Source organism: Pleurodeles waltl, chromosome 1_2 (assembly GCF_031143425.1).
Source record: "Pleurodeles waltl isolate 20211129_DDA chromosome 1_2, aPleWal1.hap1.20221129, whole genome shotgun sequence".
Lineage (NCBI taxonomy): Eukaryota > Metazoa > Chordata > Amphibia > Caudata > Salamandridae > Pleurodeles > Pleurodeles waltl.
Genome location: NC_090437.1, coordinates 983,156,837 through 983,172,936, shown reverse-complemented (window position 1 = coordinate 983,172,936; position 16,100 = coordinate 983,156,837). Strand labels below are relative to the sequence as shown.

At 46.0% G+C, this 16,100-nt stretch overlaps 1 protein-coding gene across 1 annotated transcript in view; it reads left to right on the top strand.

Annotated features, from left to right (window-relative positions):
• Positions 1 to 260: 260 nt before the first annotated feature.
• The window catches only part of ZAR1 (zygote arrest 1), an 85,796-nt gene continuing 69,956 nt past the window's right edge, over positions 261 to 16,100 (top strand). The window contains exon 1 of the mRNA XM_069201588.1: positions 261 to 1,108. Within this exon, the coding sequence (XP_069057689.1) occupies positions 413 to 1,108 (696 nt within the window). The 5' untranslated portion in view covers positions 261 to 412. The remainder of the gene's footprint in view (positions 1,109 to 16,100) is intronic.

Below are 16,100 nucleotides of genomic sequence, written 5' to 3'. Positions count from 1 at the left end.
TCCATTTTAGGGGGGGGGGGAAACACTATACACTAACATACTATAACTCTATCAATTAGGTGCACTTGCAGGGTTACTAGAAATACTTAGGCAAAATCTCTTTAGCAAGATAACGTTTGATTTAATGTCACCGATCGACAAGTTAAGATAAGCCCTGCACTACTTGCATTAATATACACGTAGAGTTCGGCTAAACGAGACATTTCTCACAGACCAGCAATAAAGATTTGTGCTAAACAACTTTGTGTTATCCACTCTCAGCTCTCCCGTGCGATTATGGTTTGCGTCTGGGGCGTGTCTCTGCAGCGGGGTTTGTAAAAGGCCAATTTCATGTCTTAATTGAGTCATTTGCACACTTCACATGCCGCCCTTATTTAACTAGGCCTCGGGGGCGGGCTCAGGGCCAAACACTATGGCTACGCTATCGGACGAGGCTATGGACAGCTACATGTACTCGGCCTACACGCCTTACAACTATAGGTATCTGAACCCCAAAAGCAAGACGGGTGGCTGGAGGCAGCGGGGTTACCTTGCCTCTTACGCGGACACCGGAGAGTACTTCGACAACTACCAGCGTGCCCAGCTGAAGGCAATTCTGTCCCAGGTGAACCCCAACCTGACCCCGCGCCTACGCAAGGCCAACACCCGGGATGTTGGGGTGCAAGTAAACCCCCGGCAGGACGCCTCCGTGCAGTGCTCGTTGGGGCCCCGCACCTTGTCCCGTAGGAGGCGGGGTGTGTTGAGACCGGCTCCGCAAGAACCCGAGGGGACCCCTGCCTCCTCGCCCCCCAAGACCGTGCGCTTCCCCCGGACCATTGCAGTCTACTCGCCCGTGGCTTCCCGCAGACTGACCACTTTCACGGAGGACGAAGAAGACGCGGAGGCCAAGGGCGGCGCAGAGGGGAAACCCGAGGGCGGGGAGAGTCCCAGGAAGCCTCCCGCCGAGGAGCAGGACAGCCCCGCGGTGGGGAGCGGCGCGGACAGACAGGAGGAGAAAACTGGCCCGGAGGAAGAAAAGCAGGACCAGAAAGCCGAAGGGGACGCAGCAGTAGAGCCCGGGCAGCAGGAAACCATCCCTTCCCCCGAAAAAAGCCGGCTGCGTTTCCAGGTGAGGACCCCGGTGGTGGGGGAGTGGAACTGCGAGTCGAATTGCCATGTAGTCTTTCAGTATGTAGTGTCCACTTCGTGGTAGCCCTCGATCCCCCTCTTCCCCATCCCGCTCTCCCTTCGCCCCCTTAAGTGGCACCCATATCCCCTCAGGTCACTGCTGGACTCCCATTGCCAGTCTGTCTGCTACGCTTCCAATAATATCATTGCTTGCCTAATAACAGCGGCTTAGTTTCCCAGCCCCCTGCTTGCAAAAGGCGTGCAGTCAAAACGTTTTTCCTTTGCATTCTGATACTTAGTCTTTTTTTATTGCTCTAGGGATATAGAGCTTCAAGTACCAGGATGCTAAGAAAAAAAATGCTGGACTGAATGAGATATTCGAGAATAGACCTGAAAAATTGAGACCTCTGTAGCTATGGGAGAAAAAACACTGGCGGGGGTGTTATAACTCTTTAGGCGAGAACTGCAGATAGTGCTAGCACTAACAGTTTAAAAAAAGTGTGGGTACATTTTGTTCTGGACTTAATTCCTCAGGTGCCAAAACGGGGTATTTATTCCTGTCCCACCAATGGGTTCGTGGTGGGGTTCTGCTGTCCTCTTTGTTGCTTGGGGTAATCTGAGGTACCGGGTGAAAAAAAGGGTAGGGGGGGTAAAGACGGTGGGTATAATGAGAAAATAAGTTACAAGATGGAAAGCTTCCCTTCAGTTTGTCTCTGTGACTGACAATGTAGGTGTAACTGCCCCAAGTCCTGTACCCCCTGTGGGCAGTTTGGGACTGCACTTTTCTATCCAGGTTGTGCTCTGGTGAAGGATAATACAGACCAAACCAATTTGCCTGCGTTAGCATTGCCCCCTTTCTGGTTTGAGATGGGTACCTTTGACTTGGATGTTGCACAGCCCTTCAAGGTACATATCCTCGTGAACTTACCAATCTAAACTCTAGTTCTGAGATGAAGCTGTCTGGAAATCAGAGCTGCATTCCTCCTTAGAACGTCTGCTCAATTTCCCCTTAAATATCTTGGATCTTTTGGGTACTGGCTGTGAAGCCCCAGAGGATGTGCCCTGCACTGCTTGTCAGTGTTAGTTTTACGCATGACCCCATTAGGTTATTTACCGGTATGACTGCATTTCACAACAATGCCAACGTCAGTCACCCGTTTATTCCCTATAATGGGCAATAAGGAGGATGACTCTCTAGAGCACTACTACAGGTGCCGGATCAAGACTTTGGAAATTGCTGTTATCTCCGTGATGGCGAAACCAGTCCTCAGGTAGGGAGAAATCCTTGTGCTGCATGGACTGGGGAAAATGAGTACAGAAGTACCTGTGATTAGCACCCACCCTGACCAGCCAAGCTGAGTTGAATCTGCATTAGTGATCACTCCAGGAGCTAAGCCTGTCCACCAAGACTACGTACTTTGCCAGGAAAACTATGCCTTATATCCACTTTATATCGACAGCCTGACAGTTCTTGGGACCATCAAGAGACTGCGCCTGTTAATGGACCCGTACTGCTGTTGTGCTGCTGAAGGAGTCTTTACTTGCCCAAGTTCGTGAGGCATCCAGTTTGCTGAGATTGGTTCAAACTATTTTGTAGTATTAGTGAACAATCTGACAAAATCTCAAGAGACCTCTGGTTTAAACATGTTGTAGAGCAGCAAATCCCAGTTGCCAATGTAAAGATCCATTTTGCGTTGGGTTTTTAAAACTTTTACACAGGTACTGGAGCTCAAAATCCTTGCACTACCACTGTGAGCACTGAAAGTCAATAGTCAGAGGAATCGGCACCTGTCCCCGTTACATAGTAGCTTAATTTGTATCAAGACCTACAGGCTTAAGGACTTAATTTATCTATTTCGAGGTGTTCCAGGTGACTACAGGAGCCTCTTGTTGAGTGTTCTTGATGGGCCCCTGTAAGATTGAGCTTGGCTACATTTCTAGCACCTTTTGTTCAAATTATACCCTGGAAATAGTTCTGGGTTCCGTTCTTAGAGTCCTAGCTTGACTTCAGAAGGCGCTTGGATCTTAAGTCTTCCTAGTGTCGCACACTATCTATATAGATGTACATTTAGATCTCGTTCTTATAAAAATGATTGAGTTGCTTTCTGGTTACAGCTCCGAACTTACTAACACTCTAAAAAAGCTTCAACAGTTCGACCTAGCTTTTATTGCAGAGCCAGGTTTGCAAACATTGTATTTATTCATACTTGTATTGTTCTGTATCTATAGCTGTCTGACATCGTTGGACAGATGTATGTGCACAGAATTGTTAACTTTTTTTTTTTACATTTATTAATTTGTTAAAAATTCGTTGCATTTACCGCAGCATTAACGACGGATATATAATCTGTCTAGCCATCCAACATGGCCAGTCAGGTGGTTTGGTGTGCATTTTCAGTTACAAGCCACACGTACCGGCTTTGGCAGTAATTTTTATTTTTGTATTTTTTTTAATTTTATTTTTTTAACGACTGATGGCACGTGCATACACACCATTTTGAAGGTGGTAATGATGGTGGGTGGATGTATGTATATATGTATGTATATATATGTGTATATAGATATAGATAACTATATATAGATATATATATGAGGAATACCATTTCTTTCTTCTTTTTTACAATATATTTTGGAACTATTCGTTTGGTGTCTTGATCTCTTGTTGGATTGAATGAGTGAACTTACAAATATTTTATGGGATACCCGAACCCATATCAAGACCGCCATAATAGAGCCCTGGCAAGTCGGGTGCTCGTTTTCTTTGATTGATATATATAGATGGATGGATGGATAGATAGAGATGGTCGACACTAGGTAGTTAGTTAGGACCATGTTTCCATAGTAAGTGTTTTGTTTTGCTGATAACTTGTCGTTTGATGAATCTTCATGAAATTTTCAAAACTTATACTTTGCTAAATTCAGCTTCTGTCTTGAGGTGATCTGTCAAGTTGGGGCTGAGAAAAGGGATGGTGGTCCCAAAACGCATTTTCCCCATTCATTTTTCCATAGGACCTTTAGACACGCCTACAGCTCGAACCATTGAACGGAATTGCACAAAATTTGTCACGCCGGCTGATTCTTTTGCACTGATCATGCATTTTGTGATTTGGTGGAAATCCATTCAGTAGTTTGAGTAACTTAAGCCAAAAATTTAGATTTATAGGGACGCAGAGCAACAAGAAGAATCTGATTGGCTGGCCACAACCTGACAGAATAGTTGCAGCTGCTATTTTGTTTGTCGCATTGGCTCGGGGGTGGGAAAGGAAGAGAGAAAAACCCCATAAGCCACATAGAGGGGTTCCTTAGGAATCCCTTGTGGGCAAAAAGTACCCAATCATTTGTTTTTTCAGCAGATTTGTGGATCCCGGATTTGCAGATCCACTTTGGATTTGCGAATCCAGAAAAAAAAAAGTGTGGGGATTAAAATTAAAATTATTGATCAGAAAACTGCATGGCAAGGGCACGAGTTAGTGTTACTTGAAATAATTCTAACTAGAACTGCTGAATTTCAAAGGTTTTGTGAGTAAATTCAGAACCTAACTAGAATGTCCCTGTAACCTTTGGTATTTTTCAGTGAATCGGTCTTTTTTTTTTTTTTTTTTTTTTTTTTTTTAAACATACAGTAATTTTCATTACAATGTTAATCCAACCACTGCCCTATGTCAAACCCCGATTACCCCCCAGCCTTACACCATGCATGGCCTTCACCCATGTGTAGCGAGCGGAGGTTGCCCGCAAGCCCTGGCCTGCGGCTAACCACCCAACCCCGTGCTGCCCCTTGGCTGTGTGTGGCAATAGTTGTCTGTGTGGCCTCTGGGTGTGAGAGGGCGTATTGGGGGGGGGGGGGGGGTGAGCGTGGCTGTCACACTGTCTGGGTGTGAATGTGCGTACAGCAGTGTTTTAGTGGGTGCGTCACTGTGTGCGTGGGTCTGAGTGGGTGCATGAGGGTGTCAATGTGTCTGTGAGTGGATGCATGATGGTCTGAATGGGTCTGTGAGTGGGTGTGTAAGTGTCTGAGTGGGTGTGTGAGTAGGAGCAATTGACAGTGAGGTCGTTTTTTTTGTTTTTTTTTGGGGGGGGGTTTGGTCTGATACTTAGAATGACATATTTTTTGTGTACAATTTTTAAAATCAAAAATATATTTATTTAAAAAAAACGAATATATATGATGTTTGTGTTTATTTCCCCCCCCCCCCCTCCCTCTCCAATGGGCTATCTGGGACTATGAGGGAGCCCTCGAGGGCTCCCCAGCAAAAATATATATATGTTTAGCATGGTCTGCGCCAAATGAATCCAAATATTGTCATTCAAATGCAGTAAAGGTGTTGTGTGACGTTGTCTATAAATAAAGTTGAAGTTGGGGGTCCGCACGGCACACTCACGGCAAAGACAAGCTGTAGTATGGTTTGTAAAAGAAACAAGTATGATCATTCTCACAAATAACATTTATCAGCTGGAATATGTTCCCATTTTTCCTTTCCTGGTTTCATGATCAACAGGATATTATTGGGGCTCTTTGCTATAATTTCAGCATGTTCTGGAGGACCATTTGGGGATTCCTCCCACACTTTAGCACCAGGGTTTTTGTCAGTTGAACCAAAACTTCCCTCACCACGTACAGTAAGAAGGGCTGGGGCAGTCAGCTTCCTCACCAATCCTCCATACACTGGAATCATGACAAGTTGGGCAATTCGGTTTCCGATTTGTGTGAATAAATCAGCTTCTCCATAAGTTAACAGAATAACTTTGATTTCTCCTTCGTAATCTGCAGCAATCACTCCCCCTTAAAATCTGAATACTTTTGAGGGCTAACCCAGATCTGGGAGCAATGGATCCGAAATTCTCCAGGGAAATTTGTACTCCAACACCTTTTTCACGTGGTTTCGGTCTGTAAGCTTGTAAACCTGTAAGTCCACACCTGCAGATTCAGGTGTGGCGATGTAAGGAGCGAAGGCTCCAGGCTTTATTTCCCAGTACATGATGGTATTGGTGGCCACATGCGGTTGTATTTGCAAAGCTGGAGTTAACATTTGCATCAGGGGTGTTTCATCATTTGTTAATGGTCTGTTATTCAGAATCTGGAGGGCTTTATTTAAATGCTCTCTCCCCAGTTTTTCAAAGTTCCATCAGATAATTTTCGTAATTGGCTTATTGAAAGCTCATTCATTCGCTCAATCAGTCCTGAGGCTTGTGGATAGTAAGAAATATGATATATTCTCTCAATATTGTGCTGAGAACAGTCCTGCACCAATTTGCCTTTGAAGTGTGACCCATTGTCACTCTGGCCCTGGAGTGGTACTCCATAGTGTAACATTAACAAGTCCAAAGTTCTGATAGTATTGTGCTGAGTAGCACGTTTTCAAGGGACAGCAATCAGGTCCCCATAGTAAGTGTACACTACAGTACAGGTGTATTGACAACTGCGTCTAATCGGTAGTGGTCCAGTGTAATCAATTTGCTTTATCTGTCCTTGTAACGTTCCTTTCCAATTGATCTTTGACCGTCTGCGGGAGAGATCTCTGTTGTGTGTGTGCTGACAAATAGGACACTGCAAAATCGGTTTTTAACAAATCTAGGGGAATGTGCATCTCATCTCTGCCCACCTGTAAGTGGCTTTTTCTCCCAGGTGTCCATATTTTTGGTGCACCCATTTAGCCATCCCCACAAAGTCAGAACCCCGTGTTGCCGCTTCTGCCTCTGAACTTTTGGCTTTGTCTTCGGCAAGGGAATTGAACCAGAGTTCTAGTGAGTCAGTGGGACAAGGAGCATCCACGTGATACTGTAACTACTTTGTTCTAACATTTCCCAAATTTCCTGCCACAACTCTTTGCCCCGCACCTCCTTTGAGTGGATAAACCAGTCATGTGCATGCCATGTGGGAAGCCAGGTGGCTAACCCATTGGCGGTGGACCAAGAATCAGTGTAAATATGACAAGTTCCAGGCAGCTCTTGCTTTAGAACCTGATGAACAGCATACGGCTCTGCATAGTGGCTACTTTTCCCTTCTCCTGCAGTGGTCAACAGCCTTTTGGGAACTGGATTATGACACTGCTTTCCAATGTCTTTTGGTACCCATATATTTGGATGAACCATCAGTAAACCATACATGCTTCCTATCCTTGGGGGGGGGGGGGGGGGACAAGGATTCAAATGGTGCACCCCATCTCACTGGTGACTTTTACCTGTAATAACTCCTGCACCCTCTCCTCATCCTGTATAGGGGCTTGTGACACCTGTTCATCTAGGGCTGCAGTACCTGCTGGTCCTACTCGAGTCCTGTCTTTTTTGTACCATTTCCAGCATCTGATGCTAGCCTCTTGTGCATGTCCTATATGGTGAGATTTAGGTGAACTCCTCACCCACTGCAAGATTGGTATTTCAAGTATCAGAATTACATTATGACCTAGTGTTCTTTGCTCAGTATCCACTAGAGCCCAATAACTGGCCAAAAGCGGTTTTTCAAAAGGAGTATAGCGCTGCCCAGAGTCGGGTAGTTATCTAGTTCAAAACCCCAGGGGCACCCTCGTCCTTTCCTGTTTTTGCCACATAATCCAATTTGCATATTGTCCCTGAACAGTTACATGTAATCAATGTTTCTCTCTTGCACTGGCCACAAGTCTAAAGCCTGTTGAACTGCTTCCTTTGCCAAATCAAAAGCACACTGCTGTTCTTCACCCCATTCAAACTCCTGTTTCGTCCTTGTCACTTTGTACTGAGGGGCCAAGATTGGACTCCAAGGAGGGATGTGCTGTCTCCAAAAACCATACAACCCAATAAATCTCTGTGTCTACTACTTAGTGTTGGGTATGGCAAACTCAAATCTTTTGCTTCGTTTGCGGTAATACCCGTGACCCTTATTCCACTGAATGCCTAAAAACTTCACATTTTGAGATGGTCCTTGCGTCTTATTGATGTTAATCATCCACCCCTTTATCTGCAAAAGTTCTACCACCCTTAATGGAATCGGCACCTGTTCGTCTGTCTCTCCCTGAATCACATCACTGTAATGGGTCAGTTGCACACCTGGAAAGGACAGATACTTCATCCAGGTGCTCTGACACCAGCCGGTGACAGATAGTGGGACTATGTATTTAGCCTTGTGGCAAAGATAACATGCAAAAGTGTCTTCTATAGTGTGAACATTAGAATTGTTCTTGATATTCTGGTGCAAGTGGTATAGAGAAGAATGCGTTGGCAATATTGATGGTGGCATACCATGTCTCTGTATGTTTCTGTATTCGTTCAGTCAGAGTGATGGTGTCTAGGACTGCGGCTGTCAAAGGGGGTGTATGTTTATTCAGCTTGTGGTAATGAACTGTCATTTTGTACTGCCTGTCACGTCGTTTAACCAGCCAGAGGGGATTGTTCCATCCAGTAGAAGTTTGAGCTATCACACCAGTCTCAATCATGTCTTTTATGGCTTCGCTTAGTTCATCATGCCCTCCAGGAATGCAGTACTGTTTCAGATTAATTACTTTAGTTGCCAGGGGCACCTTCACTGCAGGAATTTTTAAATGACCCACCCTCATGGCTGCCACTAAAATGTATCTCTTTGTTCCAAACTGATAATAACCATCATCCAGATACAAAGTCATTCCTTCCAAATTGTCAATTCCCAGTATGTATTCTAAAAGAGGCACAATCAACACAGTATTTTCTCTTTTTGCTGTTCTCCCTATTTTCATTTGTACTGTAGTTTCCACAGCGGGGTTCTGCCTCCACTTTCTCGGGTTTATCCCAAATTCCTAATTCACCTAACTCTGACTGCCTCTAGTACTTCAGAGTACATCCATCAACAACTATTTGTAACAAAGTGGTCTGGTGGGGTTCTTGAAAACCCCTGCACTGTTCCTGTATTACTGGGTGAGAACTTTAAGTACAAAACTTGCGAGAGTCCCCAATATCTAAGAAAACACCAGAAGTGCTGATTTCAAACAACCTCATGACACAAGCAAGGAGGGACTCCCCTGTTCTGTTTAAAGCGATCTATAATGTCATTTACGTTCTGCTGATTGTAATTTTATAGAGCATGTAGTGCAAATCCTGCCAGATCATGTGGTGTGCTGCAACTTTCATCTAAATATTGGCTGTGCACGCACTACATTCTGCACTTTTTTCTACCTTTTTTACTCTCCTCATCACAAGAGTTTGAAAGATCACTGCTGGTCTAAATGTTGCTATCCCAAGACTAATCTGGGCACCAGTCCCAAGCAGCATTAACAATGACTAAATTAACCTTTTTTTTCTGATTTATCCCTCCTCTACGTTTACAATATTTGTGTTGAGCTTCTTTGATGGCAGCACGTTCTACAATGGTTTAATATGTGTCTTTTGGCAAGACGACATAGTAACACTATTCTTTGAATCCACAAGCTGCTTTTCCAGTTGCTCATTTACCCTTTCTAACTGTTTATATTTTTCATGCATTTTTCTGTAGGCAGACAAAAGTATTCATCCCCGTCTGCCAAGAACTGAAAGATCATTCCCTTCGACAGTACTTTTTCTTAAGCAAGACAAAACTTCTGCTTCATTCAAACATTCATCCCAACTCTCTGATAAACCAGCCAAATAAGCAAATACATCATAGGGTGCCCGGCACCATCCAGGAACTTCAAAAACGCACTGTTCACACATGCTTTTAGAAGCAGTTGTTTTAGTTTTCTTGCTAAACATATATTCACTTTTAAATGTTCACTTGCAACTTATAAATCCTTCCCTCTGCTGTCCTACGCCAAAGTGTTTTGCTTTACTTCTGACCAAACCAAAATACACACACTGAAAGGGGTCTGGAATGCACTTCTTAGTCTAAAGACATTTATTATTTTGTTTTGCAAGGCTTGTGAAGGAAGGCCAGTATAAATGTAATGCACTGTTAAAATGTGCAGCAATGAAGTAAGAACATGTACAAAGAATCTTCAATCTATAAACAGCAAATATATACATGCAAAAATACAAACACCTGTATTGAGATGAAAATATATATAATACAAAGCAAATTAATAAAAGTGCATCACCCTAGGGCCTGCAAGTCGTTGACCCTGGTTCAACTGCAACGAGAGATCTACCCTCTTAGGAAATGTATCGGGCATTCAACGTCTCAATCCTGATTGAGAGAGCTCTGAATACCCTACTGTCGACCTGGGTCTCTTTTATATAGCTTAAACAAGCGAGGAAGGAGATTTCTGGAAAAAAAAACCTCCTGCTCCGCAAGAAGTATAAAAAAATGCTGGCTATTTTATGTCGGGTTGAAAGAAACAGGTTGGAACTGGCCAGTTTCCCAAGGTGTCTTTCCCGAGCCCAAGTCGTTCCCTGCTGTACCACCAACATTCTATTACGTCCTTAACTCCTCCACGTTATGTCCTAACCCTTTGGTGAGAAAAGAACAAGCAGACTTGTAGAATAGAAAACACGTTGCATAACATGTTTTGTACGGAAAGATACTCGCACCTTTAACGTGGCGGTGAAGCTAAGTCTAAGCTGAATACAAAATGGAGTCTGTAACTTGGGACTGCTAATGTGATGAACAGCTAGGCCAAGTGCAAAGTGGTGCGACACGGAGTCAGTGGTCAAAACTCAAATATCACTACACAGCCAAAACCAAGCATTTCAAGTAGTTTCGTCTCTGCACCAATGGGCCAGCAGAGCCTAAATATATGAACTGTGTGTTGCCACTATTACCACTCGATGCCACCTGTGCTACATTTTTTTCTTGCTAGTGACTTGTGGGGTGGGGATGCATAAATAACATAACTAAATGAGGATCATAGTCTCCAGTCACGGAGCGCCCTATTCGTAGGAAAGAACTGCAACTGGGTGACGGTAAGTGATGATTTCACCTGGAGCTGGAACACAAAGCCATTAAGTACAGGGGGACATGTCGCAAAACACTTCAACACGGTGTATAAAAATACTTGTAGTGTCTGCAGCACATGAGTTGGTGACACTGGGGAAAGGCTTCACTCCTCTTCCAGGACAGAATTTACTGGAAGAAATGTGAACACGGATGGCAAACTGCCCTTTTGATTCTGAAAGCTGGCTCAACCAGAGGTGTGGTGGAAGTCTCAGCCCGACCTGTGACTCAAACAGATCAGAGGCTAACGTTTTTTTTTTTTTTTTTTTTTTTAATGAACAATCTGTTGGTAGCAATAGGCTCAAAGATTGACAGACCATCCCTCCAGACCTGACCACCTGAAGGAGTTGACAAATGCACCTCTGGGATTGACCTTGCTGAGAGAAGTGTCTGAGCTGGAGGATATCTCACCTGCACCAGGCAAAAAGATTTTGCAATTTGAAAAGCTGCTAGAAACTGTGGCTAAGAATGAGGACCCAAAGCCTGGTTATGATGGCACAACAGGTGAATAATGGGAGTTCTAGAAATGGCAACAGCCAGACTTGGAACCTTAGCGGAGGTTTTGCTGGTAGGCCTCTGACGGATGACGTCTTTGAAAAGGTTTTGTTGGTGGTGGGAGAGGATGCTTTGAACTTTGGGTCCCAAGCCACCTCTTGGGTAGGGTTTCGGGCACATCATCGTCAGATTGTTAAATTAGCATGACTGGGATGCAGGACTGCACAAGGCCAGTGGAAAGAAGACTTTGAAGTACCAAAAAATGAAGCTAGCACTGTTCTGACTTGACGCAGAACGTATAAGATGCTCCCATTCCTGCCAGTCATACTGCTGAAGGGAAAGCAAAGCCCAACATGTGATGTTTTATCTGGCGAATTAAAGATTACTCATAATGGAGCATCAAGAATATGCACAGATCCCAATAAGGCATTAAGTTATGCAGGGTGACAATTTAGCATCTAGCAGAGCTGACGAGGAAACTTATGTGATGATACTGTCAGTGGAAGAAGATGGACCAGTTTTTAGTGATGCTGAATAAATATAGGCTGCAATTACTGTGCTGCTTCCTACCTGAAGTTATTTTTGTTGACTAGGCGGCTGCTGGACTGCTGCATTTCTGAATTTATCACAATGAGGTTTTAGGGCAGTAAAAAAAACATGCTTAATCGTGTGGTGACAGTCTGTTTGCATGTAAGTACCCGTGTTGTCAGAGGGCAGGCCATAGGGGTTTGGAGGGGCCCAAAGTAGGCACAAAAACCACACCCTCAGCAGCACGGGGCGGCCGGGGGCAATGTGCCAACAGGGCATCGGGTTCTCAATAGAAGTCTATGGAGGGAGCCAAGGGTCACTTATGCGCTAAAGGCAGGGCACAGGGGGACCTCTTGGGCAAGCCACTAACTGTGCAAGGGTGTGGGCTGCCTACTGGTCATTGCTGCACCAGTGGTTGGTTTCTCACAGGCCTGGGGGCTGTAGGTGCAGTATCTTCGTCCCAGGCAGTCGCAGTCAGGGGGGTCCTCAGGATTCCCTCTGCAGGTGGCGGCGTGGTGGTGGTGCAGGGAGGTCTTCCCAGGGTGGACCTGTCGTCTGAATCGCCTGGGGACCCTCTCGGGATAGTTTATCTCTGGCCCTGCCGTGGGCGCCTGGTGTAGAGTAGTGGGGACTCCAGCTTCTGAAGTGAGGTGGGAGTCCCTTTAAAGATGGATGTCTTTTCTTCTGATTGGGCAGAGCCGCTGGCCACAGGAGTTCTTCGTCCTCTGTGATGCAGACAGTCCCCTGGAGGCTTTTCAGGGGTCGCTGGTCCTGTAGAACGCATTGCTTTTCGGTTGCAGGGTCTTTGAAGCAGGAGAAAGGCCAATAGGGCTGGGGTCATGTCAGTTGTCTCCTTTTCTTCTCTGTGGGGTTTTCAGCTCAGTAGTCCTTGTGAGGTTGTCAAGAATCTGACTAGCTGGGTTCAGGGTCGCCCCTGAATACTAAATATAGGGATGCGTTAGGGTTAGAGGGCAGTAGCCAATGGCTACTGTCCCTGAGGATGCCTACACCCTCCCTGTGCCCACTCCCTCTGGGGAGGGGAGCACATCCCGATCTGTCCTAATCCTCCAAAGCAAGATGGAGGATTTCTCAAGGGGGTGGGGGGGGGGGTCACTTAAGCTTTGGTCACCTTAGGGGTGGACCTTGCTGAGGGGGTGACTCCTTGTTTTTCTCATTCCTCTGGACTTGCTGCCAAAAGTGGAGGCTCATCTGAGGGGCGGGCATCTCCACTAGCTGGAGTTCCCTGGGGCATTGTAACACTAGGCTTGAGCCTTTGAGGCTCACTGCCAGGTGTTGCAGTCCCTGCAGTGGGAGGTGGGAAGCGCCTTCTCCCTAGATAGGCTTTGTTTCTGACCCCAGAGTACACAAAGGCACTCATCCCATGTGGTCAAACTCATCTGGAAGTGGCAGGCTGGTACAGCCCGTTCAACCTTGCACTAGTAGTTGGGCTAACATACGGGGGCAGTAACTTCCTGCTAATGAAAGCAACAGGCTGGTCAAGGCCCTCATCATTGGTTTGGGACAGGACCGCTCCTAGCCCAAGTTAAGAGGCATCTGTCTGCACAGTAAATTGCTTAGAATAATCTGGAGCTTTTAGAACTGGTGCCGAGCACAAAGCTTCTAGGGTGTCAAAGGCCTTTTGACAGTCTAAGGTCCAGTTTACCTTCCTGGGCATTTCTTTAAGGTACGTTCTGTGAGGGGGAGTTGCTATGGATCCATATCCCTTCACAAACCTCCTGTAGTATTCAGTCAAGCCAAGGAATGCCCTGACTGGAGTCTGGGTTTTTGGAGCTTCCCAGTCCAGAATTGTCTGGATCTTGGGTTGTTAAGGTTGCACTTGGCCTCCACGTACATGATGGCCCAAGAATACAACTGTTCCCTGCCTGGCATTTGAATGCCTTGATAGAGAGGCCCGCTCCTTGCAGGGCCTGCAGAACCTTCTCCAGGTGGACCAGTTGATCCTGCCAGTTGGAGTTAAAGACGGCAATATAACCTAGATATGTTGCACTAAAGGACTTGATTTCCCAACCTTTGGAAGTTAGCAGGGGCATTCTTTAAGCCAAAGAGCATAACAGTAAACTGAAAGCCCATCAGGTGTTGAGAATGTCGTTTTCTTTGTTCCAGGTGTCATCCTAATTTACCAGTACCCTGCAGTTAAGTCAAAGGTACTCAGAAATTTGGCTGCACCTAACTTGTCAATCAGCTCATCTGCTTGGGGTATGAGGTGAGCAAATGCCTTGGTGACATAACTGAGTCCTCTGTAGTTCACACAAAACCTCATCTCTCTGGGCTAGCTAAAGGACTATCAAGAGTGCTCTATTACCCCCCCCCCCCTCCCCAACTCCAGCATCTCGTGGACTTCACTTTGATGCTTTCTTCAACTTGGTCAGACTGTCTAAATATTTAGTTTTTGACAGGTAAACTGTTGCTTGTGTCCACATCATGAGTACATAGAGCGTGTCTAAATAGACCACACCATCTACTGTCCCATCTTTAGGGTCAGTTGAGAGGAGGTCAGGGAGAGGGTCACTCTGCTTCCTGATCCCCATCTGTATGGTTAAGTCTGCCCTGTCATTATAGAGCTTAAGGCGGTTAACATGGATCACCCTCTTGGGTGTCCTGCTAGCGCCAAGGTCCACCAAGTAAGTGACCTGACTATTTTTCTCAAGCACTGGGTAAGGGCCACTCCATCTGTCCTGGAGTGCCCTGGGAGCCACAGGTTCCAGAACACAGACTTACTACCCTGGTTGGAATTCAACCATTGCAGCCTTTTGGTCATGCAACTTCTGGAGTTGTTGGCTGGCCTCAAGGTTTTTGGATGCTTTTTCCATATACTTAGCCATCCTAGAGCAGAGGCAAAGCATATAGTCCACCACATCTTGTTTTAGGCTCGTGGAGAAGTCTCTCCCAGCCTTGTTTTACAAGTGCTAGTGGTCCCCTTACAGGATGGCCAAACAGAAGCTCAAAGGGAGGGGTGGGGGGGGGAAATCCTACTCCCTTCTGTGGCACCTCTTTGTAGGTGAAAAGAAGGCATGGCAGGAGAACATCCCATGTCCTTTTGAGTTTTTCAGGGAGCCCCATAATCATGCCCTTCAATGTCTTGTTAAACCTTTGAATAAGGCCATTGGTTTGTGGATGATTGTGTGAACGTAAGTCACCCCACACTCATGCCACATGTGTGAGGTAAGCTGACATGAAGTTGGTACCTGTCACAAACCACATCCTTAGGGAAACCCACTCCTAAAAATACAAATTGTCTTGGCTACTGCAGGGGCAATAGTTGACCTAAGGGGAATTGCTTCAGGGTATCTGGTAGCATGACCCACTACTACTTGTATGTATTGGTTCCTTGAGACTGTGGGAGGTTCAAGTGGACCCACAATGTCCACACAAACCCTTTCAAAGGAGACCCCCCACCACTGGAAATGGAATGGGGGGGTTGGGCTTTGGATGGCCACTGGTCTTGACACTTGCTTGGCAGGTGACTCATGAGCTGCAAAACTCCCTTACTTTCTGGGACCTATTGGGTCAATAGAAATGGTTCACTAATCTGTCCCAGGTCTTGGTTTGTCCCAAATGCCCAGCTAGGGGGATGTCGTGGGCCGAAGTGAGAAACTCCCTAAACTCCTGAGGCACTACAACTCTCCTAGTGGCACCAGGTTTGGGATCTCTTAACTCCATGTAAAGGAGTCCATCCTCCCAATACTCCCTGTGGGAGTCACTGGCATCTCCCTTTTCCTGTGCAGCGGCTTACTGCCGCCGGCATTCAAGAGTTGGACACGTCTTTTATCCCTGGCACAGCTGTTCCCTTGAGGGTCCCCCTGGGCTCAAGAGCTCCACCTGGTAAGGCTCCAGCTCCATGCCCTCAGTTCCCTCAGGTAAGATAGGACATCTTCCTGAGAAGAGAGGTCTGGTTTCCTTTGTTCAATCACCAATGCGGGACCAGCCTCTGGACAAGTTAGTCCAGCCAATACTATCCTGGGGGAAACCAGTTTGTCACCATGGTGACACTGGCACCTGTATCCCTCAAGGCTTCTACCTTTGTCCCATTTATCAGGAGCTGCTGCCTGTATTTTTGCATGTTAGGCGGCCATGCAGCTAGTGTGGCTATATCCATCCC